Source organism: Theobroma cacao, chromosome 2, assembly GCF_053813885.1.
Source record: "Theobroma cacao isolate CCN51 chromosome 2, ASM5381388v1, whole genome shotgun sequence".
Taxonomy (NCBI): domain Eukaryota; kingdom Viridiplantae; phylum Streptophyta; class Magnoliopsida; order Malvales; family Malvaceae; genus Theobroma; species Theobroma cacao.
Genome location: NC_142640.1, coordinates 273111 through 300782, shown reverse-complemented (window position 1 = coordinate 300782; position 27672 = coordinate 273111). Strand labels below are relative to the sequence as shown.

Here is a 27672-nt window from a genome sequence, read left to right as displayed (position 1 = left end):
CTCTCCCTCAGTCCCCTCCTTTCTTGACCCTTTCTACACAATTATAAATCTATTATTAACACGTTAATCAGGTGTCGATTATTACAATAATTATAATCAGAATCAGGATTAGTTTAACTTATTAGCTTGTAGTTGTCTCGTACTCATGTTACTCTCCATTCCCATGGCCATCCCTCATCTCATCCATGTGGGACTTGTTTTTCTTTTGATATTCTTTTAAAGTTACTATGGAGGGTTTGAGCAAATCTAGAAGTAGAAGAGCTAAGCACAAGATTTCAATTTTAGAAAATATTTATTACTTTTTCATCCTCAATTATTATACTCTAATATGATTAATAATGAGGTAAGGATCGTCCGCAGATTTCTTCCTTTGTTTGAAATCATGGACGAGTCTGAAAACAGGACTTGTAATCATCAAATGTAAATGACAATATCGATGCAAGTTTTTAGTTAATCCATCTTTGGTGGCTGATTAAGTATAAACAGTAGACTTTTTCCACAACGACTACGCCTCACATTTGTCGCTCGGGGGCAGAATGACCGCCTTCCGCCCCTGGTTTTCACTTGCCACGCCCTCACAAAAAATTTTAATAAGAAAATACAAATTTACTTACTTAATTACTCTATTAGTTTTAAGTTAATCAGTTAATACTAGTATGTTTTAACTGGTTTAAGTTAACGACTTTTGTTTTAGTAGGTCGTCGAAATAGATTTTTGATTGGGTGTTACATCCCAGACAAGACAGGGCCCCACATCCCCATGAGTGTAGTACAACTTCGACAGTATCTGCCCAGTACAAAGGTGGTCCAACGGTGATTCCGCGAATAACATAAGGGCAGTTTGGTAGTTGTGGAAACACCCAACCCCATCCCAACTTTTCTAGTTAAAAAATTGCTGTCTCCACCATCTCCCTCGGAAATCTCTCCTAACACACTTTCATTACTTTTATATCTTCTTTATTATTATTATTATTGTTATAGTAATATCTTCCATTTCTATAAATACATATAATAATTTCACTTGTTTCCCTCTACTTTCCTCTCTGCCTCTTCCTCTGTCGTGAATTTCATCTCCGTTGAATTTTTTTTTGGTTGTGTACCTTAAATGTCGCCGACCATGAGGGACCTGCAGCTCACGCAGGTGGCCGGTGGCAGGAGATCGCCGCCTTCCGATAACGATTCCGTCGACATGGAGGAAGGTACGCGGCTTCTGGATTCATACGACGACGGAGATGATAATTCGGGGAGTATCCAAGAGGGTATGCGGAGAATTCAGGTGAGTGTAACGGGGATGACGTGTGCAGCCTGCTCCAATTCCGTGGAGGGGGCTTTGAAGAGCATCAATGGGGTTTGCAGAGCATCCGTGGCTTTGTTGCAGAACCGTGCTGACGTTGTTTTTGATCCTATTTTGGTTAAGGTTATTGCTCTTTCCTCTCTTTTTCTTATTTTAATTAAGGTTGTTGGGTTTGCTTAATTCGAGAAATTTAGTTTAATTACTTCATTCCGTGTTTGACTTTCGATTATGGTCTTCGGTTTTCAAGTAGTTAAAATTGGCTTAATTCATGTATCGTCAAGTCCTCAAGTTACTGTTTTCATTTATATTTCGCTCACATACTTTTGCTTTAGTATATTCTTGTTAGCTATATGATGTAGAGCTTTCTTTCTTCTGTTTTAATTTTTATAATGCTATATCTGAGTTTTATCTTTAATTGTAGCCAACTTCTGTGACAGAATGATCATGATTTCTGACTTTTAGACCATGTTTCATCATGGTTACTACATCAATTTATAGTGTCTGAATCATTAGTTGCTCCATTTAATTGGAATTGACGAAGACCTTTTTGATGATTGTTGATGTTTGATCTCTCTCTCTCACACACACATACGCACGCGCACGCACACACACACAGAGAACACCTACATGGACATGGTGGTGCATCTATAGTTGTTTGCTTTTCACTTGGTGTTGAAATCATTAATTACATTTTGCTAAAGTAATAGTATTGAATCTAGGCTAAAGTTATTTATCGTTGTTATTACTTCTTGAACTGATGGCGTCTCTGTTAGGTTTACTTTATCACGTTCTTTCATCTAAAAGGGTTTCTATTTAATGAATTTTTTATCTTTAATTTTTGGTGGGGAGAAAGTTTTACGTCAGACTGTAATATGGTAGTATATATGTTTTGTGCAGTTAGAGGAGGACCGAAGCCCTATTCTGTGCTTTCACCTATTTTCAGTCATGAAATGCATATTTGGCTAAAATGCAACTATTGAACAGCTTCTGTATTTTTTGCTCGATAGCAGAAAAATAAAAAAGATGAACGGTATCTTTTCTTCTTTGGGAGTGGTGGGTGGGGTTCTACTATAGTCTTATGCCTGGTACTTGAAACCCTTATTTGTCTTGGGTTCAATGCATGTGCTTGAATCAAATGTATGTACTTTGAAAATGGTCTTGTATGAACTGAATTTTTCTCTAACTCTTCCATGAAATTCAGGATGAAGACATCAAGAATGCCATTGAAGATGCAGGGTTTGAGGCAGAGATTCTACCTGAACCCAGCAATGCTGGAACAAAGCCACGTGGAACACTTGTGGGGCAGTTTACAATAGGGGGTATGACCTGTGCGGCCTGTGTCAACTCCATTGAAGGTATTTTGAGAAATCTTCCTGGTGTTAAAAGGGCAGTTGTTGCCTTGGCCACTTCACTGGGGGAAGTTGAGTATGATCCTACTGTAATTAGTAAAGATGATATAGTCAATGCAATTGAAGATGCTGGTTTTGAAGCCTCACTTGTACAGAGTAGTGAGCAGAATAAAATCATACTGGGGGTTGCTGGTGTAATTAATGATTTAGATCTACAGCTTCTGGAAGGCATACTTAGCAGCTTGAAAGGGGTCAGACAATATCGTTTTGACAGAACTTCTGGAGAACTTGAAGTTCTCTTTGATCCTGAAGTTGTCAGTTCAAGATCTTTAGTTGATGGGATTGAAGGAGGAAGTGGTGGGAAGTTCAAACTACATGTCACGAACCCATATGCAAGAATGACTACTAAAGATGTTGAAGAAACCTCAAATATGTTCCAGCTCTTTACTTCCAGTTTGTTTCTCAGTGTAAGTATTTTATGTCTCTTCTTTACTAGTTCTATTTTTTTGAGCTATGTTGCAGCATTTATTTTTCCTCTTGAACATATGTCTTTGACAAACTAAAGAGAAAGACTCTAAGGGTCTCTATTGAAACTGTAGAAACTTTACATGAATGCATAATTATAGTCTTGCCTTTTGGCCTTTATATGGCTGCATTTTCCTGGAGCCTTGCCACAGAAATGTGTTCTCTTATTATACAATGAAAATTGAAAACTATTGATCAGGAGGTCCCACTCTCTCTTATTTCTTTCAAACTAATTGCTGGCATTTGCTGATCCAGATTCCTGTCTTTCTAATTCGAGTAGTTTGTCCCCATATACCGTTGTTGGATGCCTTTTTGCTCTGGAGATGTGGACCTTTTTTAATGGGTGATTGGTTGAAATGGGCATTAGTAAGTGTTGTTCAATTTGTTGTTGGCAAGCGCTTCTACATTGCAGCTGGCAGAGCTCTTCGAAATGGTTCAACTAACATGGATGTTTTGGTTGCCTTGGGTACTTCAGCATCTTACTTCTACTCTGTTGGTGCACTTCTATATGGTGCGGTAACAGGTTTTTGGTCACCAACGTACTTTGAAACAAGTGCCATGCTGATAACATTTGTATTATTGGGAAAGTATTTGGAATGTCTTGCGAAGGGGAAAACATCAGATGCCATCAAGAAGTTAGTAGAACTTGCACCAGCAACAGCATTGCTGGTAGTTAAAGACAAAGGTATGGGTATCTTTAGCTTTTCTTTATTTTGTAAATGTAGTTTGAAGTATGTCTAGGACTTCACTCTTGTTCTTGATGCTGTTTAAGAAAATTTATTTAAAATGATTGATAGTTTTATATGGTCTTAATTAGGGTCATACTTAGTGCCAAAATGAAATTGAAGAACTATGAAGAACTGAATGATTTCTGTTTTATTGGTTTTGCAGGTGGAAACATTATTGGAGAAAGGGAAATAGATGCTTTGTTAATCCAGCCTGGCGATACATTAAAAGTTCTTCCTGGTGCAAAACTTCCAGCAGATGGTGTTGTTGTATGGGGTTCAAGTCATGTAAATGAGAGCATGGTAACTGGTGAAGCTGCACCTGTTTTGAAGGAGGTTGATTCACCAGTTATTGGGGGAACAATAAATTTACATGGTGCTCTTCACATAAAAGCTACCAAAGTAGGTTCTGAAGCAGTTTTGAGTCAGATAATTAGTTTGGTTGAGACAGCCCAGATGTCCAAAGCTCCTATTCAGAAGTTTGCTGATTTTGTAAGTTTTCTCTAACTTTACATGATTTTTCTAGTATATTTTGGTATTAAAGATTTATGTTTAATGTGATGGCATGTCCGAGGTCATGGCTTTAAGTTGGAGGAAGAACATGGTTGTTGTTGCTGAAGCTTTAGAGGCAATTATGTTATCTTGCTTGCATGTTGTATTTTGTCCTTAACTCTAGGTTTCTATGGCTTGCAGGTTGCAAGCATCTTCGTTCCTACTGTTGTTACTTTGGCATTGTTCACATTGTTGGGATGGTAAGATCTGAATGGCTTATTTTGTGATATAAAATGTTCGTGACCACCATTTGATATGGGATTCTTCCGTTGATTGCTTGTAGGTATGTTGGTGGAGTTGTTGGATCCTACCCAAAGGAGTGGCTACCAGAAAATGGCAATTACTTTGTTTTCGCTCTTATGTTTTCAATATCTGTGGTGGTAATTGCATGTCCTTGTGCTCTTGGTTTGGCCACTCCAACTGCTGTCATGGTTGCAACAGGGGTTGGAGCTAATAATGGTGTTTTGATAAAAGGAGGGGATGCGTTGGAAAGAGCTCAGAAGGTCAAGTATGTTATATTTGATAAAACTGGCACTTTAACCCAGGGCAAAGCGAAGGTCACAATTGCTAAAGTTTTCTCAGAGATGGATCGTGGAGAGTTCCTTACACTGGTGGCTTCCGCAGAGGTAATTTCTAATAGCCTAACTAGTTTCAAAACAATATTCCTCTCTCTGTTTATTTTTGTACCATTTCTCGTTTCAAGTCGTACATGAGTAGGACTGCTACTCCCAAAAGAGCACATTTAAAATACAGACTTACATTGAGAGGCACGGAAGAGCCTTCTTTTATGCATTTCAACAGTTACTGAATTTCCCCTTCTTCTCATTGCTTAGGCTAGCAGTGAACATCCATTGGCGAAAGCAATAGTGGAATATGCTCGCCACTTCCATTTCTTTGATGAGAATTCGCTAACTGAAGATGCCCAAAATAGCAGCAAAGGATCCCTCATTCCTGCTTGGCTTCTTGATGTAGCAGAGTTCTCTGCTGTGCCAGGAAGGGGAATTCAGTGTTTTATTGATGGAAAGCGAGTACTGGTGAATATTTGGTTATAATTATTTATAATTTCTGAGGCTTGAGAAATTGTCCTGTTATTCTTACCAAAAGTGGTGCTGCTGAACAGGTTGGTAATCGGAAGCTGCTAACAGACAGTGGTGTTAGCATTCCTACTCAAGTAGAAAATTTTGTAGTGGAATTGGAAGAAAGTGCCAGGACAGGCATACTTGCAGCCTACGGTGGTAATGTGATTGGAGTTTTGGGAGTGGCAGATCCATTGAAGAGAGAAGCTGCTGTGGTTGTGGAAGGCCTAGGGAAAATGGGTGTCAGACCTGTCATGGTCACTGGAGATAATTGGAGGACAGCTAAGGCTGTTGCTAGGGAGGTTTGTATGCATACATGCATTTATATTATTTTGATGGGCTTCCTGTTGAAATACTGCTTATCTGAATTCAATCATTAATATTGCATCGGATAAATTTAGTTTCCAATCTGGTATAAGAAGCAGTAGAAAATGCTATGTCTTTGGTGTGTCTGTGTTGGTATTTATTGGTTAGATGTAAGTGGCAAACGTATCTAATCTGCTCCTACAAAAAAATTGAGATCACAATATGAGAGGCTGTGCAGACTGTAGATTGTTAAAATATCTGTTCAGCATTAATCTAATTTACTGGATTTTGGACAGGTGGGCATCCAAGATGTGAGGGCAGAGGTAATGCCGGCTGGAAAAGCCGATGTTGTACGTTCTTTTCAGAAAGATGGAAGCGTTGTTGCTATGGTGGGGGATGGGATCAATGATTCTCCTGCTCTAGCAGCTGCAGATGTTGGTATGGCAATTGGGGCAGGGACAGATATTGCCATAGAAGCTGCAGACTATGTTTTGATGAGAAATAATTTAGAAGATGTAATCACAGCCATTGATCTCTCCAGGAAAACATTCTCTCGAATACGATTGAATTATGTTTTTGCCACGGCGTACAATGTGATTGCAATTCCAATTGCTGCTGGGCTTTTCTTTCCTTCACTAGGGATTAAGTTGCCACCATGGGCAGCTGGTGCCTGCATGGCTCTTTCTTCTGTAAGCGTGGTGTGCTCTTCTTTGCTACTTCGAAGGTATAAAAAACCAAGACTTACCACTATATTAGAAATAACTGTAGAGTAGAAAAAAAATTTAAGAAAACATTTTCATTTTCTGGTCAACTACTTTAGGTTTCTGTTTTATAGCAAGGAAATTGAAGGGTGTGAGTGAATCATAAATTTCCCAATTTTGTGAATTTTCTTCTTTTCCCCTCGTTTTTAGTCTTAGGGAATCGGGGATGCATTGTCCACCCCATTAACTGTAAATTTAATTGTTGTATAATATATGATCATTGATGCATTTGTTCCTCTCAATTTTCTTTTTTGGTGCTCATGGTGTTCCATTCTCTCTATATTTCCAAGTCTATCATCCCATGCACCGGCCTTCGAAATGTAGTCTTAAGTAAATATCAATTCTATGGAAATATCATGATGACAGGAGCAGTGGCAGCTATTGCATTACGTGTGCAGGGTGGATGGTTTTTGAGCCTCCTGAATCCAGATGGCCTTTGGCATTTGCATCTTAATAACTGCTATCTGCACGTCATGAATGATGCGATTAGTTGGATGTCTGGCTAGCCCTACCAGGGGAAAGAGCGTTCCAGTGTTTTCTTGTATGCTTGTCATCATCAATTTCTGCTAAACGAAAAGTGAAATTACAGATAGGGTATTCTTGTTTTGTCCAAACGAATCAAATTTCTTGAAGTGTGTTGAGATCTTTGCTTGGTTGTCAAATGTAATTCTCCTGGGCCTCTGGGTTGGAAATATATGGGAAGTTGTTGCAAAAGCTGATCAGCCAACTCACCAGCAGCTGGCTGTTCCTAATGTCTGGCAATTGGCAGCAAAGCCTTCTGTCGTATCACCCTGCCCATTCAATTTTTTCTCCTAACTGCAACAGTCTGTGCTTTAACTTTCAAATCAAAGAGAAATCTGATAAAAAAACAAGACCAGCAGGGTGCTACTGCTTGTGGCTTTTCCCGGAAAGTGAAGCACGGTTTTGCTTGGGCGTACTTATAACTATTACAATTCGAGAACAAAAAATAGATAGAGCCATGGGTCTCTCTGAGTTGCTTCTTCTTTCCCTTTGGGCACCCTCCCTATGTATAAGAAGAAGAAAATTCTTTTTGCAGTCCCTTTCAAAGTACTAGTTTGAATTGACTCTTCTTTCAATTAGATAAATGTGGTACCAGGGGGCTATGGACAATGTCCAAGTTCATCATGTAGAAGTTTCCCGGCGGAGCAATGAATGAGAGAGGATGCGTGTTTAGCTTTATGGCGACGGAGAGACCAAGTCAAAACCTACTAGAAGTACCGAGTTAATCGGATAAAAATCTATTATTGTCCTGCTTACTGATTCGTTTATATTTTTTTCATTTGCATAATTTTACATAAAAACACCAACTAAGAAGCTTCTGCATTGAATCAGTAAGCAATGCATTTTCTTCATGTTTCATTATTAATTCCATTAATAATTCCGTACTGTTCATCTATGACCAATCAGCATCATCTACTCCGTCACAAGTCGGTCATCTCCCCGTAGTCAAAACCAAACCTTATACTAAGATGCCTTTTCACACTGTGCAAAGAAGCGAAACTTCCCCACTGTTTCCTATTGATAAAACCAATGCATTTGCCTTCACAATGAGTAAAAAGAACACAGAAAAGACAGAAGAAAATGGAGAGGAGAAAACCAATAGCAATCCAGCAAAAATCCTCTTTTTTTGACCCTCTCCCAACCTTGTTTTTTTTTTTGTTTTTTGCTTCAAGGCTCCCCACCTTGTTAACAGGTGCAAAGGCAAGTACCAGCCCGTCAAAGTAGAACAGGAATTGATTTCTTTGGAACAATGATGTTTCAGGAGATGAGCAATCTCTGGTCAAAGCCACATCTGATAACCTTGGTTCACAAGCAATAAATCCCTGTAGGGTTTGTCACTTTTACGTTGTAGACTGTGTCCTGGAAAGTCTTTTACATTAAATTTGCACAAGTTAGAATCCCTTGCCCTGTAGGAGTATTTTATTTGCTAAATACAGTTTCAAACATGACTACGTACAACGTAACTATCATGAAAGGAACTGTCAAAAAATTTAGAGTAATTGGTTTCTTGCATCACTTGTCATTCCTTGTATCATCCTCAGCAGTATGCCTTTTCATATCATTTTTGCAAATTTGCTTCCTGATTGCCAGTGGTCAAGAATTTTAAACTGCAAAACTCTCTCTGCAATTTACAGACATGTTAGGGAATGGGGTTAGAACAAACTTTGACTATATCCCCAACACCCCAAGACACAGCAAGTGTACAGTTCTAGCTATGTTCCTTTGTTCCGGATTGATACAAGTGTGAATGTATTTATGCTCACAGTGGCAAGGAATATCAGGTTCCCTGTAGCTCGTATGAATCTAGAAGCCGAGTACGAACATGTGTCCTGACTTTTAAAAGTTGTTTTAATTCTTGCATGTTGTACGGGCAAAATTCACCCATCACCCTCATTGCCGTGGAATTGCTTGCTTGCATGACGTATTGCCAATCCAATTCAGACTGATGACTGATATATTTGATAGTACATGCAAAACTTGATGGGGAAGAAAAGGAGGAAAATCAGCCAAGATGTATTGTCTCACAAGGAAAAGCACATTAAATTCCTTTCTCATTTTTTAAAACAAAAGGTTGACCAAAGAGGCAAAAACGATCTCAAAAAGGATCCAAATTAATTTCACCCACCAAAGGTCTAAAGTTAATCCATACGCATGTGATATGATCATGACCCGTTTGATGTTAACAGATGTTGTTTCCAAGAAATACTCTCTGCTTTGGCCTCAAGCCTTTTAATCTCTTCTCTGTATGCAAGGTCAAGGGTTACCGGTTAACTTTGACCAGAGATTGTCATTATATAAACAACTTGGAGTTAAGGTTGTTTTTTTCCAAGAAAGAATTCAGAAGCAGGGAAAACAGACAGAGAGTGATCACTCAATAATCCATGAGCAGCACCACTGCGGCAACCTCCAATGAATGGATGCAATTCTATGAACAAACTGCCGATGAACTGTCAGCATCGTCTTTGGCATTCTCTGATGCCACTGCAGTGGCGACAAGTGGCTCCTCTGAGAGCAATCTTAGCCCCAGCAGTTTACATTCGGCAAGCGATCAATTGACGCCAATGGGTTCTTCCTCAAAGCCAATAAGAAGAAGGTCTAGAGCTTCCAAGAAAACACCCACCACCCTTCTCAATGCTAACACCAGCAATTTTCGAGCTTTGGTGCAACAATTTACAGGTTGTCCTAGCGCACCTCTTTCACAAGGGAGCAGAAGAGGCCCGATTAACTTGAATTTTGCTGTCGGGAGTGAACGGAACCAAAGAGGTATTGCAACTTCCATAATGTCTGCTTCTGGAAACGATTATAATTATTACCAACAAAGTCATCAAGAGCAGCTGCGGCAGCAGTTGTACCAGGAACAGCAGCAGGCAGTCTCATTTGACAACGTTCAACACGATGCCTTTTTTCCAAGTTCTAGCAGTAGAGCTAATGCAGATCAGATCCCTGACGGTTTTGACTTGGATAATATTTCTTTACAGGCGCTTACCAGGGACGTGCCCTACTCCAGTGGAAATGCAAATGATAGCAATTACTTCCTGTAAGGATTAGGTTATCTAGGCATATCATCACCTACTTTTGGTGTTTGTTTATCTGTCAGAATTTGATTAGGAATCAGGAAATGACGTCTTCATTTATTCAACTACTGTATTATTTTTTTTTGTTTGAATTAATATCATAGACAAGAAAGCAGGAATTACTATATGTTTAATTCCTAAAGGAAATCAACAAGAATCGTTGGAGGAATGTTTTTGATATGCAGTTGCAGATGTCGTCATAGTATTCCTTCACGAAAATTCGAATTCATAAATCAAGTTATTGAATGCATATGATAATACTATATTATCTCATTGGAGTCAAAATAAAGAAAGAGAAGGCGTACACGACTATATAATGTACCTTCTTCATCTGATGATGGTCTGCAGAAAAATCAGAAGCCTCCCCTGTTGGACGATCTAAGAAAAGAAATGAACAAATTTACCTTCTTAATAGAGAGAATGTTTCCTTCTTCCCTATTTCATTATCACAATGTACACAAGACTTTTCTAGTTCTGGTAAATAATACTCCCATCCGACTGGTTCACAGTAGTGAAAGAGAAGGGCCTCGGCTTTTTCTATTCTAAGTCTGTATGCCAGGCAGAACATAAGCACCAGGCCTGATGTTAAATACAAGGCCCAACTTCAAAGACCGGGCCCGTTTGAAACCATCCCAAACTCAGCAGAAGCCGCAAACGGAAAACCGCGAAAAGCATACGAGTCTCCGAACTGAACTCAGTTTCACTGACCCTGACCCTGTTTTTCTCCTTTATAATAAGCCCTGAAAGGAAAAAAAGGCGAGGGTTTTAAGCCTCAACAGTCACCATGAACTCCCTCACTCGAACACTTGCAAAAATTGCAACTTCAGAAGCGCAGCAGGCGTCAAGAAGATGGATTTTGCAGTCTTTCTCTACTTCTACAACTTCCAAGCGGTTGACACAACCCGAGAACCCCTCCGACTCTAAACACTCAGCGCCCAAGGAATGGCCTAGGCCTGGTGAGATCCCCTACCAGTCCAAGGTGGCTAACTCGGTCAGTCTCTCGGGTTACATTCATATGCCCGTCCAGTTCGAGGCTGCTTCTGATGGGAAATTCTGGGCTGGCACTGTAATTGCCCAGAACCCTTCTTCTGATTCTCCTCCCCTTTGGTACTTATCTCCCCACTTCCTTGTTTTTGCTTTGGTGTTAATGAACTATTCAGATACCCCTTTCTTTTCAAAGTTTTTTCTTTTAATTGTCAATACTATTAATTCGTTTATTTCTGCTTCCATCTTGTTGTGATCACTGAGAAATAACAATTAACTTTCCTGTTCATTTCTTGCTTAGCTTTAGCTACTGCATCGTTTATTAGTGTTTTCTACAGCCTGGTGATTTGATCACTATTTTGTTAAAACTTATGCAATTCCATTTGTTTTGTTTTGTAAACACATCAGGATTCCAATAATTTTCGAAGGTGATTTGGCCCATATTGCTGCTTGCCATCTGAAAGAAAATGATCATGTCTATATAGATGGGCAACTGAGTGCAGATCCACCTTCTTCTAATGCAACTCATGCTCAAGCCAATGTCCAGGTAGGAAGGAAGGGAATGATAACTGCTGGACCTCTTAAAATTTTCAAATTCAATTCAGTTGATCTAGTTGTTCAATTTTTGGTGGGAAAACATTTTTTTTAGTGTCTAATTACCATTGGAAAAAGTTACTAGTGAAAGACTAGCATATAATAATAAAGAGTTTATCACTTCTAAAACTGACGTTTCTCTTTTATTTATTAATGTTTCTATGGAAGTTCATGGTATAAAAGTTAGTGCTATTTTTAAAATTTCAAACTTACCAATGCGATCACATATTTCATTTAAGGCAAAAAGGAAGTAGATGGTACTGCCCCTCACAACCTGACAGGTGTGAGAACCTAATTCTCAGTCTTACTTCTGTTTCAGATTGCTTAACCTTGACTCATCAAGATAATACTCGACCTTAACCTTTTGTAAATGTGTGGTTCATTGAGTATGTGGTGGAAAACATCCTGCCTAAAAAATTACTTTTAATTATAAAGCAGTTACAAGCTTTGTGCTCTTGTTATTAGATTAATTGTAACCTAGTTTAAAATAGAGTGTGGTAAAGAGAAGTTCTCTTTAGCTCATATCTCTCTATCTGTAATTTTTCTTAATAATATATATTTTGTGCAAATAGTTGAGAAATTACAATTTTGGGATTGGTCTAATATTCAAGTCTCTCCATGGTAGGTTATGGTGCGTACTATCAACTTTGTTGATGAATCTCCTCCCATGACAAAAGGCATTGCTTCCCATAAACAAGAAGGGACCTTAAGCCATTCTGGTGAGTCTCTTTGTGGTTCTATCAAGCATATTTTCATAGCATGGAAGAATAGAAGGTTTCAAATCTTTTTGATAATATATTTTGTGCTTAATTTGTCCAAGGTAGCTCTATTTCTTTCATCAAAGCAAAAATTTTTGCTATGATAATTGGCATTGATACTAGGTTGTGATTGATTAAAATATATCTGCTTTGTATTTAGATTTTCTATGAGGCCAGAAAAGATGTCAGGACTCAGGAAATTTAACAATTGTACAGAAAAAAATTGGTAAACACTGAAGGTAAATTTAGCCCAACCCTTGAATATTTGTTTAAGGTTTTGACTGAGCCCTCCATCTTCTGTTGTGTTCAATAGTTGGAGGTCTCAATTAAAATTGTCTATTAGCCAAGGTAAAATAAAATATGTTTAAATGGTGCGACTGAAATTGTTTCATCATTTGGTTATCATTTGATGGCTCCATTAATGGAACCAACAGAACCTATGAGCAATCACGTTTTTCAACGGGTGTATCTTTACTCACATCCTGCATTACGTTAAATCAGAAAAACTGATCAAAAGGCTTAAGTGGCATTTACCTTCTTCATTGCTGCAGTATATTGTTGTTCAACAGGTGCTTCAAGGGCTTAGCTATTCTGTTGTCTTTGTTTTATTCTCCCTGAGTTCACTAAGTAGGGCTAACTTTTTTCAGCTGGTACTAAGCAAGGTACTGAAACTGCCCCAAATCCCTGGAGGGATCTTCTTGATAATCCAAAAGAATGGCAAGATTACCGTGAAAATAAGCTTAATGGATTGGTAATCCACTGATTGAATTTATCTTTTGTCTTGTTGCCTTGAAATTTGTGCTTATTATTTTATTTACAGGTAAAACCCAAATATCCTGATTTTAAACACAAAGATAGTGGTCTTGCACTTTGGCTTGACTCCGCACCTAAGTGGGTGTTATCAGAACTTGAAGGACTGCAATTTGATGTTCCTATTCAAAAACCAAAGCAACTGAATCGACATAAAGGTATGGTTAAATAAATTTTGTATTGTTTTCATTGCAATGACTGTAAAAATGAGCCCCTGTTACAGTATATCAACCCAATGTAGATAATCAGAGAAAATATTTTTAACAGTATTGCTATGGTAATATATGGTAACACAAAAAGAATATTTAGACTGGTGATAATGTCCAAATGCTGAGCTTCTTCTACCATTTGAATGCGGTATCAATTCTGATGATGATGCATTGAGCGTGTTATAATTTGACTTGATTTAGGGGATGGATCCTGGAAGGACTTGGTGGAAAACCCGAATAAGTGGTGGGACAACAGATTGGATAAGGTATGATAAGAGTTCTAATCATCATTTAGCTAAGTTTTATTTTTGTTAAAATCACGCATATGTCTGATTTCTTGACTTTTGCAGTTCAATGGCAAGATAAATGAAAGATATCCTGATTTCAAGCATAAAGAAACTGGTGAAGCACTATGGCTTACTGATTCACCAGTTTGGGTGGAACCAAAGTTGCCTTCTTTGACAAGTAAAAACGGTACAGCAAACCATGAGAGGGGTCGAGTGCCTTCTTGAGCTGTACTAAGATGAAGTGGCCGTAGTTTTGCTTGTTTAGGTTGGTTTGAAAGTGCGACATGGCAAAGTCCATTAATCGTGATATGACATTGATCTCACAATTATTTCATGCTGGATATGTACTTTGGCAGAAATGTAAAACATTCAACAAAGCAATCAATTCTTTCTTTTGTTTTTCTTAAAGCACAAATCTGATCTTTTTATGAGGACAAGGCTCATCATGGGAAAATACAAAGTTTTAGAATTCGAGGATGCGTAAAGGGGTTCACCCTGTACGGTCCCAATGTGAATTGGGCATGTTGATTGAGTCGATCTTTATCTTATTTTAAGGTCATGTGTCCATTTCCATCCCCACCCATTCCACCGGGTCTTCAACCCCTGTCAGTCGGCTCTGAGCATGCATGGATTGAAACGAGGAAGTCGGATGAATTTCGAGGGGTCAAGATTTGGTGGGCTGCAAGCACAAGTATTCCAAAAACACAGCAACTTTTGGTGTGAAGAGAACTCATCAGGAACTGTAATCTTAGTCATGCGTTGAAAGAAAGACGCAATTGCAGAAGAGAACTGGCAACGATTTTTCTACCGAAAAACAATCCTAATGAGAACTGCTATGAAAGCAAAAGGACCGAGCTGAAAGCACGAGGTTTTTGAGCATGGTGGTCACCCCTCACGACCAAAAAAGAAGTTTCAACTCTCAAATCATAAGATTAAGAAGCAAAAAGTATGGAATTATAGACCAAGTCATGGCCAGTATTAGTATATTTTCTGGAATTACATGCTTCATGCTCACGTTGTCTCCTGTATGCCCCGGAATGTCCTTTCCTGGACTTGGGGGTTGCCAGCTAGTTTCAGTACAAAGAGTAGCATTCAACCTCAAATTTATGGAGGTTTTACGTTTTATGCCTGTAATGCTCATAATCTGTCCCTCTCGTCCTCGAATATCGTTGTTCCCGAATGCTGTTGTTGGGTTCTTTCTTTCCAACCATGCGGTCAACTGGCTATTAATTCCCAGTCAAATGTCATTGTCCATACAATTTCCTTGCACTCCCACGTGCAAAGACTTCTAACAGGCCGTGCCACAGCATTCAAAGAAGGATTAAGGTTTTAGTTCAGATGTTTGATAGGAATCAAGGAAAGGAAAATATTGACTTACACTTAATTTTTCATTTCTTCTCTTAGTGTACACGTATATTTATTCTTTTCAAAATTGACCAAAATAGTTTCGGGTATGTCTGTATAGATCAATTTTAGTAAAGCCTCTCATCAAACAAACAAGATACGGCTCAATCAGTTTGTCCTCTGTCTTCTGCGATGATTTTGCTCTGGTATTCTTAATTAATTCGTGATTTTTTTTTCTGTTTCATAATTTTACATTACATTACATTACATGTCTCTTAAAATTTTCATATCAAGATTTAAGATTTTAAGATTATAATTTTTGATTGATAGTATGAAATTAAACACGTAATATAAAATTATATAAAAAAATAATCATAACCAAATATCAAATGAAGAAAGAGAATTTATATTCACGTATCACTTTGTTTTTAATTATAAAAGAAGAAGATTAAGATGGGTTCAAAGAAAAACTAGAAAAAAAAAATTGCATGCCATGCCCTTAATTAATTTAATTTTTTCCCCCTAAGATAAAATAATAATAAATACTATCATTCGCTACGCTGCCTTGTTCCTGCTGATAAACTAGTAAGCGCCGCTTTTGTTATCCACATTAATGTTTATTTGGTTTCTTAGTTAATTAATTTACGCATGAAGCGATTTAATTAATCTTTGAATTAATGCTAATCCTTGAATTAATATGTACTTGAGTCCGACGCATGCCTCATGCCCGCCTTTCTTGCTTCATTTCCTCGATTAATACTAATTCAAATTCTAAACGTAAAGATATTAATATGTTAAAACTCAAAACTCGAGAGTGATTATTGAATCATCTTCTATAATTAATTAAGCAGTTGGGGGGTTGATGAATTGTTCGCTGGACATCGTATTCATATTAATTCCGACTAATCAGCAGACAAACCGCTGGAACAAAGACTAGTATTCAGTCTTTAATGTCGCTTAAGTTTTGGCCTAGTCATGGCTGAAGGTGCGGTTGTAATTTGTCTCCACAAATTGGACCCGTTTGGTACCCATTGCATTCATTCTTTCAGTGCGGTCAACGGCAGGATGTATTGTCAACATAAATGTCCCTATCTGCTACAACTTCCATGCACTTCCATATCCAAAGACTAATTGGAAGAGGAAGCCACTTCCCTGTGAACCCAAATAAAAAAAAAGAAAATCCCTGCTACAGTGCCTCATTTCTTTTTTTTTTTTTTAAATTTTACATCACATATTTAATTATTTTAAACTTTAAATCTTAAAGCTTAAACCATGATATAAAATGAAATGATTATTTAAAATTTATTAAATACGTGATACAAAATTATAAAAAAAATATAAAATGAGACATCAAATGAGATAAAAAGTTTGATATATTGGCAAAAACTAGTATTATGTTGTGGCGACTTTGAGGAGAGATGTACTGTTGTTGATCAAATTGGAATACTGACGATGGTATAGTTTCCTCTCGTCAACTCAACCAACGGATGGAAGCCGTCCTCAGAGTTACTCATGGGGTATGATTCTTGCAATAATAATCAACGGTAATCTGTTGCTATCAGCAGGGAGAAGAGCATGATAATGAAGTTCAAATTAGTAAGGACTTAGGCCGATAATGCATATGTATGCAGGTGAAAACAAAGACCTAGGCCTAATGTTATGTAATTATATATAGAAATAATTGCTTCCTAAGTAACCAAATTAACCACGTTTTGATGACTAAATCAGAAGATGATTATATTATCGAGGTTGATTACCGGCCATTATTTAATATTTCAAAAACTCCAACATGCAAATCCATAATTTTATTATAATTTAAATGTTAAATATATAATTATTAATTTTTAAATAAAATTTAACATCATCAAAGTATCCAAAGGCATGATAATAATAATATTAAAAAACTATCAAGAAGGTTAATATTCACACGATTAACTATTAAATTAATCGTCAATGACTATCAAGAAGGTTATTTTCATAACAAAAGAAGAAAAAAACATATGCTTGGTAATCAAGTGACATGAAAATAGTTTTAATTAATCAGGCCATACGTTCCTGGGTTGGTGAAAGTATTGATGTCAAGTAAAGTTTTCAGGACACGTGCTTGATGTGGAGGCTTGTACTTAATTTGTGAAGTATTATCCTTTTTAATTTTAAAAATTTTATGATTTATATATATTAGAATATGTTTTAATTTTTTTGAGAGAGTTTTAATTATTTAATTGTGATGTGTGGTATTGATGAGTATATAAAAAATTTGAATGGTTAAGATCTCAATTTAAACTTAAATGTTTCAGACACGTGATTTAGACTTGAAAATTATTTGATTAATGGTACTTGACCTAGATAGTTATACCTAAACCGATAGTTTTAAGTAATCGCTTTTCAAGAGTCTAACTAGGTAATCGAATGATTTTAAAATTGGATGAATAGTTTCAAGCCGTCACTTTCTAGAGTCTTAACCCCAATAATCAAAACGGTGTTTATGCTTGATGAGTATGAAGCAGGAAGTAATTGCAAGAACGAACTCAGAGATGAAGTTGATTTCCTATTTTCATAACAATTTTCTGACCAGAAAAGGAGGTCAGAGACCACCATAGTCATCAAGAAAATTGCTTTCCAAGGGGGCCCAAAAAGGATGAGATAATCTCTGATATGGATGGTCTCATTTGACATAAACAGACGCTGCTTCCAGGAAGCAGCCCAATCCTTTGGCATTAAGTCATCTCTCTCTGATCCGCTGAGAATGGTCCCGATTTGACATGTCTTACTTTGACCATGGAGAAGTGATCACCAACTCACTATTTATAGGTTGCAAGGCTTGGAGCTCAAAGTGCGGAGGTGAAACAGCCTTACAGGAAAGAAATTAAGGCGAATCAAACCCACAATCCTTTGAACCATGAATGAAACGATGTGTAGCTCTAGCGAATGGATGCAACTCTATCAACAAACCGTTGATACTTCTTTCGGAATCTCCGATGCTACCACAGTCACCACTAGCTCTGTTACATCCGGAACTAACTTGAGCCCCAGCAGTTCATTTGCAGCTGGTGACCACTTGACCCCAAAGGGCTGTGTCTCAAAGCCTACTCGGAGGCGGTCCAGAGCTTCTAAAAGGACACCCATCACCCTCCTCAAAGCCGACGCTAAGAACTTCCGATCCTTGGTGCAACAATTTACAGGCTGTCGCCGCCGTAGCACCTCCATTTCATTTGGCAGCCAAAGAGGACCTGTCAATATAAATTTCGCCGTCGGAACGGAGCACGATCATCACAGTACTAATCCTGCTTCAGCACTGTCCCAACCCTTTGTTGAGAATAATGGTTATTGTCCTCGGCTATCTCAAGTGCAACTGCAACAGCCAGCAGAGCATCAGCAAAACTACCAGCAGCTCTCAAGTGAAGAACAGGAAAGCGAGTTTACTTTGGACAGTATCACGACTGATGATTATCTTCTTACATCTTGTTTGCCTAGATCAGGTCCTGAGATCCCACAAGGGCTTGCCATGGATGATATGTATTTCCTTGCATGAAGGTTTAGCTTTAGCAAGTTGTTAATTAGGATTCCTAATTCCTTCATTAAAAAAACATGAAAATTCTGTTTACTTGTTCCAGTGAGAAAGTCAATAAAAGTAACTGAATGCTGTTCTTCCAGTGTTGTAGTCTTTTAGAATTGTGATAATGGAGCAATGAAACTGAGATTTTCTCTTTGTGCTTTTCTTCTGGTCAAACCACTTGAAACCATAAAGCTTTCAGATAATAAATCATTATATACGACGGACAAAAAAGTCACCGTATTGTTCATTCGATGTGGAAATAATCCAAAATAATCTTTTATATGATTTTTAAAAATATGTTGTTATTGGATTTGAGTGGTTAAAATTTAATTTTGCTCCAATTTTTTTCTACTTTTGTTTCTGGAATTAAAATTTTAAATTTTTATTTTTTTTAATTTTTAATTGAATCCAACTAGAAGATTATTTGTTTCCTTTTATTGAGTTATTTCAACACAATTCATTTATTATCGAAATGAATTTGAAATTGAACCATTTGAATAACAAGTCGAGCCAAATTTGAGCATTGTAGTATTCGATTCGAGTGACTTGTGAGCTTCATCAAGCTTTTAAATTTTTTAATATTATAGATAAACAAAATATAATATTTATTTATGTATTTTATTTTTTATTTAAATTTTTATATTGAACTCGAGTCAAATTTTCAACCTTTTATATAAATTAATAATAATTGAACCTAATCTAGCCGAACTTGAGTAGCTTGATTATTTATCGAACCAAGCTCAAACACAAAAAAAATTAAAGTTTGATTGAGCTTGAGCCTTAGTTTTTTTAATCGGGCCAAACTCAAGTTTTACATTAGATCGGTTTGGTTTGACTTATTATATCGTTGTCTTCTATTTACTATTCATTTAATATATTTATGAAAAAAATATTATAATGTACTAATAATTAAATTAAATACTCGAATACACTTACCTTAATCAATAAATATTAAATTAAAGCTAGCATGTTGTTGGATTGTGTGTTGCTTTAATATCTTCAATAACCTTTTCTAGATTTCTATTTATTTTGAAATTTTATAGCCAAAACTCAAATATTTCATATTTGAGGTCGTTAATTACTATTTCCAATAAGCGAAACGCAGCGTTTTGGTTTATGGCGTCCTCGGGCTGCAAAAGAGCCTTTCGACAATGGTTTCCCTGTGTGAGCAGAGAGCAGAGAGCAGAGAGCAGATAAATCGAGTCTCTGGTTGAAGTGCAAGCCATGTTGGCGGCTACCCTCTCTTTCCCTTCACCAATCTATGCAAATTGTAAAGCCTATCAAAGCTTGAACCTCAGACTTAGAGCATCAATCGTCAACTATCCTCTTGCAAGCAGAATCTTCGTTAGAAGTAAACTCCTTACCTCTGTCTCTCCTTGTTCACTCTTACTACTTTATTTTACACTTTCTTTCTTTCATTTTTATTGTTTTCCCAATCTGGGTTTCCATTTTATAATCTTTTCTCTGTTTGAGTTACTGAGTTTGTCAAGTAGTTTTCTATTTTATCTGCCATCAGGGGTGGAATTGAGGACCAAGTGGCTTACTGGTAGAAATCCCTTTGTATTAGGCAATGCTTTTTCCTGATTGTTACTTTATTCAACAATCGACAGGGTTCTAAGGGTTGATAGAGTGCCCTTTATACGCTTTAAACAACTATAAAGTAACCATCTTTTTGAGTGTTTATCATGCTCCAAAATTACAGCTGTTTTTGCTGTGTTAAATTTTGCGGTTTAAAAAATGCTCTGCAACATATTGATTGTTGCTGTGATGATGAAATAGAGGCGAATTGGTTAGGAATAAGGATGACTCAACAGTAAAATAGTGGGGTGATTTTGGTCCTGGTCACTACCTTGTTGTATCATTGAGAGAGATATAATGGCATTATTGAGAGGGAGAATTGAAGAACACCATCAATAGTTTTAAAATTTTGCATTTTACCCTAAGCTTCACCTCAGTCACAATGGATTGTTGGATGTCTATGGCAAGCAAGATAAATAGATTGAAAATAGTTCCTTCAGATATTTTAAGATCTCGTCTCTAAGAGCTGTATTCTTCTGTCTTTCCCTAATTTGTATCCTGGCATCCATTGGGTGTACTTGAGTGCAGATTTGCCATATACTACCAAAGAAAGCAGTTTGCAGAAGGAATTTGCAAATTTTGGCCAAATAGCTGAAGGTGATTGGGATGTCTCTCTCTATTAAATGGATTTAGTAGGATTGATATGTTACATTTCCATTGTTGTGTATGTTTTAAAGTCAAATAACTATATGTCTATCTATTACAGTTAAGCTTGTCAAGGATGATTTCACAAAAAGATCAAAAGGATATGCATTTATTCAATATACTTCTCAGGATGATGCAATGCTCGCTGTAGAGAACATGGATCAACAGGTTCTATGCTGCTTTTCTTTATTGCAAACTTTCTCATTTTCTGAAAGTAGATAGATATGGCATAAGATTGGTAGATTACATTTACCTTACCTTCTCTCACCCCTTTGAATGAAGCAAAATTACTGAGGCTCTCCTTTTCTTTTACATCAATAAAACTTCTTTTACTGTTAATTTACCCCTCTGAATGAAGCAAAATTACAGAGGCACTCCTTTTCTTTTACATCAATAAACCTTCTTTTACTGTTAATTTTACCACTGTTTGCAATTTTTTTTCATTAAACTTACTTTCATCACCTGAATTTGAGAACCTTGGTGAGCTTTAACTTTTGTCTGCAGGCAATGTTGTGGTAAATATTTCTACTTTGATTTAATGTTGGTTTTGGGTTTATCAGGTATTTGGTGGCAGGCCGATATATGTTGAAATAGCAAAACCTGGAAAAGACAGGTTCAGAAGATATCCTAAAACCTCAGGACCCCCAATGGATAAGCAGCACTTGCAAGAAACAAATGACGTGGCAGACTGCTGGTACTAATCAAATCCAGCTTGATCAAACGAAAAGTTGTGGGACAAAAGGTGACGTGGTGAATGACAGCACCAAGTAGCACTACCATTCAAGGAGAATTATCTTGTTAAGTTAGTTTGCCAGGCAAGTGTTGAATTATTATGGTTTCTGGCTGAAATTGCTGCTTAAAGAAATAAACAAAAAGGGTGATACAATTTTCATGACAGTTCTATCTGTCCTCCTTAATGTGATCAGGGGAATTCCACATGAATGCCTATTGTTCTCAATTAAAATTAGTGGTTTTGCATTTAGTACTTAAAAAGAAGATAGGTCTGTGTTTTGTGGCCTGTGATTGCATGAAGTGCACTTGGATAAATACATGACCACTGTCCAGAGCATTGATCATGAACTAGACTACTGATAAGAAGGAATTACGGTGAGCTTTCATTTTCCTCTGATAGTTACGTATGAAGTTTAATTACTGGTCAGATTTTGGAGATTCCCTTGTATGACGTCATTAAATTCTGGCATTAAGAATCAAGCCCCAGGACAAATGCATTCATCAATGAGATAATCCACCAGTATTGTTAATTTTACATTATTTTTAGTTTCCTGAAACTGAGAAGAGAATGTTTTTGGATTCTTTTTTCCACATCCCACCAACCTATACTATCACATTAATCAGTGGATGCAGCAAACTTTGTGGCGGAGATGATTATGTCTGCTGCCATATCCAACATGAACTAATTTTGCTTTCTAGACATGTACTAAACATTTTTGCAATCTAGTCTTCCCTGACGTTTCCTCTTTTCCGAATGTTTTATGTTGTCCTTTGCCCTCTCATCACATGGTGATGGTGGTATAGCTATCCTAATGGCATATTTCTGTCCAATCTAACTTTCACAAACAAGCTTCAAGGTTGGTAGCTCAGGCACAAGGAAACACTAGTTTGATCCGGTTGCATATGACTGGCCACTTCACTCAGTTTACACAATTGTTTGTAGTAAGTCAGATTATAGATTACAATTAAGCAATTATACTACACATATAATTATGCAGTGAACCAAAAAAGTGCTAAAAGAAGTGGAATAAATAATATAAAGTGATCTTTGATGATCTTGGAAAGATGATGAAGAAAAATACAAATACTGTTTCTTAGAAGCCGCTTTAATAATTAAGCTCTATATTAAAATAAAGATAATAAATAGGTAACATTCATGATAGCTAGGGAGCCAACTTCAATCATTGCCCCAAAATTCTCCGGTAACTCCGTACAAAAGTACAAAAATTGTAATCCGATCCTTACAGCACTTAGTATAACATCATCCCAGAACTCAAATATTGCAGAATCGTCCATGTGCTCCATAGATTGAGCCGAAGTAACTAACAAGAAGAAGGAAGGAAGAAAGTATGCTACTTATAAGATGAGTACATCATTTCAGCAAGAAACAGCTTCACAAAGCTGTAACAATTTGATCTAAGGAGGACATAGAGTCATTGGACTTGAGCCTATGCCTACAAGTAGGACAGGAAGAGTGAGAGAGCAGCCACTTATCGATGCAAGCAACATGGAAGCGATGGTCGCATTTGGGAAGCATCCGTATTTCGTCACCATCCAAGAAATCCGCGAGGCAAATTGCACAGCCTGAAGCAGATGATGGTGAGCCTGAGTTGGCATAAGTTGAAGTTGGCAAAGCTACCATTTCTTTCTTCTTAAGACCCGAGTTGAGTCGACGCGAGGCCACCCATTCCCTTGGCTCTGTCACAGCACGATGCGTGCATTGAAATACGCATTGTAGCATGGAGTGAAGGCCCAAGGCACAAACCAAGGCGCACAACATGGCTGCCACGATGATCATGAGGTTCAAGTCTACTGTCGGTTCTTGTGTTTCCTGACAGGCGATGCTTAAGGCGGGGGTAGTAGCAGAGGGAGTTGGTGAAGTTTGAGCCATGGAGAGAGGGTGAAACGGGGGAGAGTGAACGTCAAGTGTGAGAAGATAGAGATGGGAAAAATGGAGGGGGAGGGACACATGGTACACACAGAGCAAGAGGAAACATGAGGCCAAAGAGCGATGGGGATGAATATATGGTGCTGGTAAATGTGATGATGGGCAAGGGAATGGTGGCATGGGATATGCTTATGCTTACTTGATAATCCACTGTCTTCCCTTTTGTATAATGCGCTTCAAAGCGAGGGGAAAAGCAACACTCTCTTTCCAAGAATTTATCACATTTCTATTGGTTGGCTTCATCAAGTTGTGGAAGACATGGAAAATTATTCTGAAAAGCCTTGACTAAATCTCCCAAGCATGCGATAATGTCTCAAAATTGTGTTTGGGCCACTAACTTTTTCTCCCCTTTTCCTCAATATATAGAGATCACTAATCACACAAAACAATAGCAAAACCCCAGAATAAGTATGGGTTTTCTTTTACTAGAGAAGAAGCAACCAAATAATCACAAGAAACAAACATTATAATATGTACGAATAAGATTCTGCTAGTTTCATATCCTGCTTTTCCTCATTGAGATGTCAAATTCTAGGTTGGATAGATAAGTTGGCAAGCAAGTTTCACTTAAATTGTCTATCTACTCCATTAGATGATGTCCATAAGGTGTCATGTTTTACAAAGCACATTTGTTGTATCATAATATGATAGTGTAGAGAATATCTTGACTTTAGAGTAATTTCATCATATTTTCAAATAAAAAATTTTAAATTTGAACTCCGCCACAAAAAATAATTAAAAATAAATTTAATCGCATTTGATTCATAAGAGTAGAAGATTTTTATTTGTTAATTAGGGTACTTTTCGTTTTTGAGGAAACTTGTCGAAATTATTCTCGAGATACATTGAGTAGAGATCCATGATAGAATGTGTAGCCTATCATTGCTTGACTCAAGCGAAATGGAATTGTCGGGATGTCATCGTGAGCAGTTTTTGGTTCTCTTTCTTCCTTTTTAAAATCGGGTGAAATACTTTAGGAAAGGAAAAGTAAAGTGAAATGCATCAAAAAGCGGCGAGAGACAACTCACAGATATTGCTGTTAAGCTATTGGGGTGTGTAAAGCACACACAAACTCCTAAGCTTCTGTTCCTCAATTCAGAAGCTTTCTTGAAGTTTGATTAATTAATGTTTTTTTGGTATTCCAAGTTCTTTCATCAACTCCCATAAATTGAAAACGCCATTGTTAGAAACAAGTTGACCACGGTAGAGTAATACTAGTTTAGGAAACAGGAGAGGCTGCCATGGACAATGAAGCTTGGCGCATCTAAACTTTTACTTTTTGAAAGCTACATTGCTTTCTCCGATATAGTTGTACTGATCGACGGCCACGGAAACCACCCCATTGACTGCTTTGTCACTCTCTACAACTACAACGTTATTTGACGCATTGGTCACTGCATGTACTGGGAACCCTGCTGCTGCCTCCTTTTGAATAAGGAATGAGTACTGAAAATGATTAATTCGATCTGGGAATACTAACAACGATGAAAAATCAGCAACCCATTTTGTCCCATTTCCGGCTACCGTCAATTTTCCGACCGTTGATTTCAGGTTCATGCCATTCACGTTGTTCTGGTCGATCACCACTTGATCAATAGTGTTGAATTTCCCGTCTAGTTGGATAATTGGAACCATGTTTCTGGGGTTACCGTTAAACATATTGTTAACTATGTTCACCCCAGATATTTGTCCCCTAATTGACTTCAGCACTACATTGGCATCTCCTAAGAAAAGTCCATTGGTAACATGAACTTGAACAGGGTCTTCCATGACTATAGCTGTGAAATCTAGGTAACAGTTGTCGATTCTAGTTAGTGCACCAGCTGATTTCACTAAAATTCCTACTCCACCAAATGCGGTTGCTTTGTTGTAACAGTGTACGCCTGTAACAATATTAGCCTGCCCTTCTAATAGAATTCCGATGGCCGCTGAGAAGATGGCAGCATCAGTGATTGCATTGTCATTACTTGAAAGTTGAATGGCAGTGCCAGAAAAACTTTTCTCCCCTTTGTCTCCACCAATTGTCGAATGCTGTCCTAGGAAACAGCTTGATATGAAAGTCTCGTGGCCTTTTCGAACTAGAATTCCTTCCGTTGAGAAGTGAAGAAAGAAGCAGTTATTTATGCGAATCCTGGCCGAATCAATGATGAAGATCCCTCCTCCTCGATAACTTGAATCGAAAAGAATGTCCCTGAAGGTGATGTCTTCATAGTAGATTCCTACATTCTGATCTTTTGCATCGGCAAAACCAGTAGGGACAGATGCCTTTTCTTTAAGGACCTGAGAATTGGGAGACCATACTTCGATGAGATGCCGGTTACCCGGAAATGTGTTTGACGCTCGCAACGACCCTCCTTTCACCTAATTGATCGATTAAGCATGGAACATTATATGAATCAAAAGGGTGTATTCAGAGTTCGGACCAAGATACTATCAAATACTATTGAAATTCAGTATCCAAATGGAATGGCTTCAGGTTTTGCAGAAGATTGCACATAAAAGGGGATTTTTTTTTTCTTTTTGGTTCAAAAGAGCATTTATGATTTATATTCCTTTGCCTACAACCACCCAATTTGATTTTACTTGACCTACGTCTTATTTTGCCCACTTCCCTGTCATTATTGACACAGTTTCATTTATTACCTACATAACTGGTTAGTGAGAGTTTGAATTTGTAGTAATAAATTGAATACATTTCAAAGTTTTAGAGGGAAAAGTAGAACAAAAATGTGCAATTAGGTCATAAATATTTCAACTTGAAAGAGTGAGATTCATGGACAGAAAACAGCAATCATGTTTAATGCATCTCATGCAGGAAAGGACCGACCAGTCCAGTGCATCGAGCCAACGTGGCAGAGACACCACATGCGTTGCTGCAAAAGTTACCTCAAAAACTCCAAGCCTCTGTCTTCAAAGTTCCACCAAATAATCCTAGAAAGGCTAGGCATTAACTACAGCAGGCACATGACAGGGTGCAATGCAAGAAAGTGTAGAGACAAAGTATTTATATATATAAAAGTACAGATACATCTAAATTATACGTATATATGTCCATATACATCATCTATATTCTATACCCCGGGTATATTGGTAGAAGGAAGAGAAGAGGAAACTAACCACAACATTGCCTCCGCCGGAAGCAGGAAACCTTATAGGTTTGCTGATTTTGTAGCTTCCGCCTAGCAAATCAATTACAACGCCACCCAAGTCAGTCACACCAGGTAGCATTTCGAGGCCGCTTTGCACCTGGAAAGCGTCGTTCAACGCTTGCAATATGGCGTCACTGCTCTCTTGCTCCCCAGTTGGGTCTGCCCCGTACCCAATCGGATAGAAGACTCTTCCATTCTAGAACCGCACCATTTGAAGAAAACCCACAATTGTGTGCCAAATTAGAACAAGAAAGGAGAGACAAAAGAAAGCTGGAATGCTGAGAGTACCTAATACATGTAGAAAATAGAAATGCAAGTATGGAAATATGGTGTGAGTCTTACTATTTTGGTGTCTGACGAGTGGGGTTGGAGAGAAGTAGAAGGCGGAGGTGCCATCGCCTGTAGCTTCGCTCGGAATTCTGTTAACTTGAGTTGTCTCATGGAACAAGTTGTTTGCAGAGCCAGGAACAGCATTAGAAAGCAAAATGCTGAGGTGAATTTGTTTGTCATTTTTCTTTTTACAGCAACTTTGTCACTGTGTGCAAAAAAGTTGCGAGAATCTGAGATATATTTACTCACTTGGACAGATATACAGACAGAGAGAGAGGGGTTTGCGGGCGAACTGTTTCTTTTTGCCCAAATATCTAGGGAGTATGGTGTCTGGACCAGCTCTTTGGCTTTGGGGTACTTTTTTCCTGGCCTCGGCTAGTGTGTTCCACAGTCCTAAATCCTATAACAATCCTATTACTAGTAGTCGTAAACAGGAAACGATGTTTTACGAAACCTCGGTTCCTGCTGCCATTTCAATTGAGAAGAAAAAGCATTTTAGAGTAATGTGGTAGCTCGTCCGGTCTACCTAGTGCCTCCCGAAAGAAAAATTAGAAGCAGGTGGAAA

At 37.7% G+C, this 27672-nt stretch overlaps 7 protein-coding genes across 8 annotated transcripts; 5 read left to right on the top strand and 2 right to left on the bottom strand.

Annotated features, from left to right (window-relative positions):
* Positions 1-936: 936 nt before the first annotated feature.
* Positions 937-6829, top strand: RAN1 (copper-exporting ATPase / responsive-to-antagonist 1 / copper-transporting ATPase (RAN1)). Its single transcript, XM_018116084.2, has 9 exons — positions 937-1416; positions 2495-3109; positions 3423-3852; positions 4059-4384; positions 4586-4644; positions 4728-5070; positions 5278-5478; positions 5565-5822; positions 6123-6829. Exons 1-9 carry the CDS (start codon positions 1105-1107, stop codon positions 6597-6599), a joined length of 3021 nt encoding a protein of 1006 aa, XP_017971573.2. The 5' UTR covers positions 937-1104; the 3' UTR covers positions 6600-6829.
* Positions 6830-9424: 2595 nt separating this feature from the next.
* On the top strand, positions 9425-10310 carry LOC18607023 (VQ motif-containing protein). Its single transcript, XM_007040971.3, has one exon. The coding sequence runs from the start codon at positions 9491-9493 to the stop codon at positions 10148-10150; it is 660 nt and encodes a 219-aa protein (XP_007041033.3). The 5' UTR covers positions 9425-9490; the 3' UTR covers positions 10151-10310.
* Positions 10311-10816: 506 nt separating this feature from the next.
* LOC18607022 (protein OSB2, chloroplastic-like) lies at positions 10817-14233 on the top strand. The gene is made up of 7 exons (XM_007040970.3): positions 10817-11290; positions 11576-11714; positions 12387-12480; positions 13167-13270; positions 13340-13487; positions 13740-13804; positions 13889-14233. Exons 1-7 carry the CDS (start codon positions 10968-10970, stop codon positions 14048-14050), a joined length of 1035 nt encoding a protein of 344 aa, XP_007041032.3. The 5' UTR covers positions 10817-10967; the 3' UTR covers positions 14051-14233.
* Positions 14234-17986: 3753 nt separating this feature from the next.
* On the top strand, positions 17987-18822 carry LOC18607021 (uncharacterized). Its single transcript, XM_018115070.2, has one exon. It carries the CDS (start codon positions 18069-18071, stop codon positions 18699-18701), a length of 633 nt encoding a protein of 210 aa, XP_017970559.2. The 5' UTR covers positions 17987-18068; the 3' UTR covers positions 18702-18822.
* A 1046-nt stretch (positions 18823-19868) lies between these two features.
* On the top strand, positions 19869-21915 carry LOC18607020 (RNA-binding (RRM/RBD/RNP motifs) family protein). The gene is made up of 4 exons (XM_007040968.3): positions 19869-20076; positions 20832-20900; positions 21010-21116; positions 21509-21915. The coding sequence occupies exons 1-4, from the start codon at positions 19950-19952 to the stop codon at positions 21647-21649; spliced, it is 444 nt and encodes a 147-aa protein (XP_007041030.3). The 5' UTR covers positions 19869-19949; the 3' UTR covers positions 21650-21915.
* Positions 21916-22805: 890 nt separating this feature from the next.
* Positions 22806-23825, bottom strand: LOC18607019 (putative E3 ubiquitin-protein ligase ATL44). Its single transcript, XM_007040967.3, has one exon. The coding sequence runs from the start codon at positions 23746-23748 to the stop codon at positions 23074-23076; it is 675 nt and encodes a 224-aa protein (XP_007041029.1). The 5' UTR covers positions 23749-23825; the 3' UTR covers positions 22806-23073.
* A 997-nt stretch (positions 23826-24822) lies between these two features.
* Positions 24823-27652, bottom strand: LOC18607018 (Pectin lyase-like superfamily protein). 2 transcript variants are annotated; one of them, XM_018114496.2, is made up of 3 exons: positions 27120-27652; positions 26746-26973; positions 24823-25908 (listed from the first exon to the last, which is right to left on the bottom strand). In XM_018114496.2, exons 1-3 carry the CDS (start codon positions 27285-27287, stop codon positions 24901-24903), a joined length of 1404 nt encoding a protein of 467 aa, XP_017969985.2. In that variant the 5' UTR covers positions 27288-27652; the 3' UTR covers positions 24823-24900. The 2 variants fall into 2 exon arrangements, with proteins under 2 accessions (XP_017969985.2, XP_007041027.3); XM_007040965.3 differs by having other exon boundaries at positions 24823-25989; positions 27120-27651.
* Between the last annotated feature and the right edge of the window lie 20 nt (positions 27653-27672).

Coding starts and splice junctions, on each gene's coding strand:
- LOC18607018 (XM_007040965.3), bottom strand. CDS start 27,287: ATGACAAACAAATTCACCTCAGCATTTTGCTTTCTAATGCTGTTCCTG. Junction 26,974..27,119: donor ACTCGTCAGACACCAAAATA/GTAAGACTCACA, acceptor GTGCGGTTCTAG/AATGGAAGAGTCTTCTATCC. Junction 25,990..26,745: donor CCGGCGGAGGCAATGTTGTG/GTTAGTTTCCTC, acceptor TCGATCAATTAG/GTGAAAGGAGGGTCGTTGCG.
- LOC18607022 (XM_007040970.3), top strand. CDS start 10,968: ATGAACTCCCTCACTCGAACACTTGCAAAAATTGCAACTTCAGAAGCG. Junction 12,481..13,166: donor AGGGACCTTAAGCCATTCTG/GTGAGTCTCTTT, acceptor AACTTTTTTCAG/CTGGTACTAAGCAAGGTACT. Junction 13,805..13,888: donor GGGACAACAGATTGGATAAG/GTATGATAAGAG, acceptor TGACTTTTGCAG/TTCAATGGCAAGATAAATGA.
- RAN1 (XM_018116084.2), top strand. CDS start 1,105: ATGTCGCCGACCATGAGGGACCTGCAGCTCACGCAGGTGGCCGGTGGC. Junction 1,417..2,494: donor TTGATCCTATTTTGGTTAAG/GTTATTGCTCTT, acceptor CATGAAATTCAG/GATGAAGACATCAAGAATGC. Junction 3,110..3,422: donor CTTCCAGTTTGTTTCTCAGT/GTAAGTATTTTA, acceptor TTGCTGATCCAG/ATTCCTGTCTTTCTAATTCG.
- LOC18607020 (XM_007040968.3), top strand. CDS start 19,950: ATGTTGGCGGCTACCCTCTCTTTCCCTTCACCAATCTATGCAAATTGT. Junction 20,077..20,831: donor AAGCAGAATCTTCGTTAGAA/GTAAACTCCTTA, acceptor ACTTGAGTGCAG/ATTTGCCATATACTACCAAA. Junction 20,901..21,009: donor TTTTGGCCAAATAGCTGAAG/GTGATTGGGATG, acceptor TATCTATTACAG/TTAAGCTTGTCAAGGATGAT.
- LOC18607023 (XM_007040971.3), top strand. CDS start 9,491: ATGAGCAGCACCACTGCGGCAACCTCCAATGAATGGATGCAATTCTAT.
- LOC18607021 (XM_018115070.2), top strand. CDS start 18,069: ATGAATGAAACGATGTGTAGCTCTAGCGAATGGATGCAACTCTATCAA.
- LOC18607019 (XM_007040967.3), bottom strand. CDS start 23,748: ATGCCACCATTCCCTTGCCCATCATCACATTTACCAGCACCATATATT.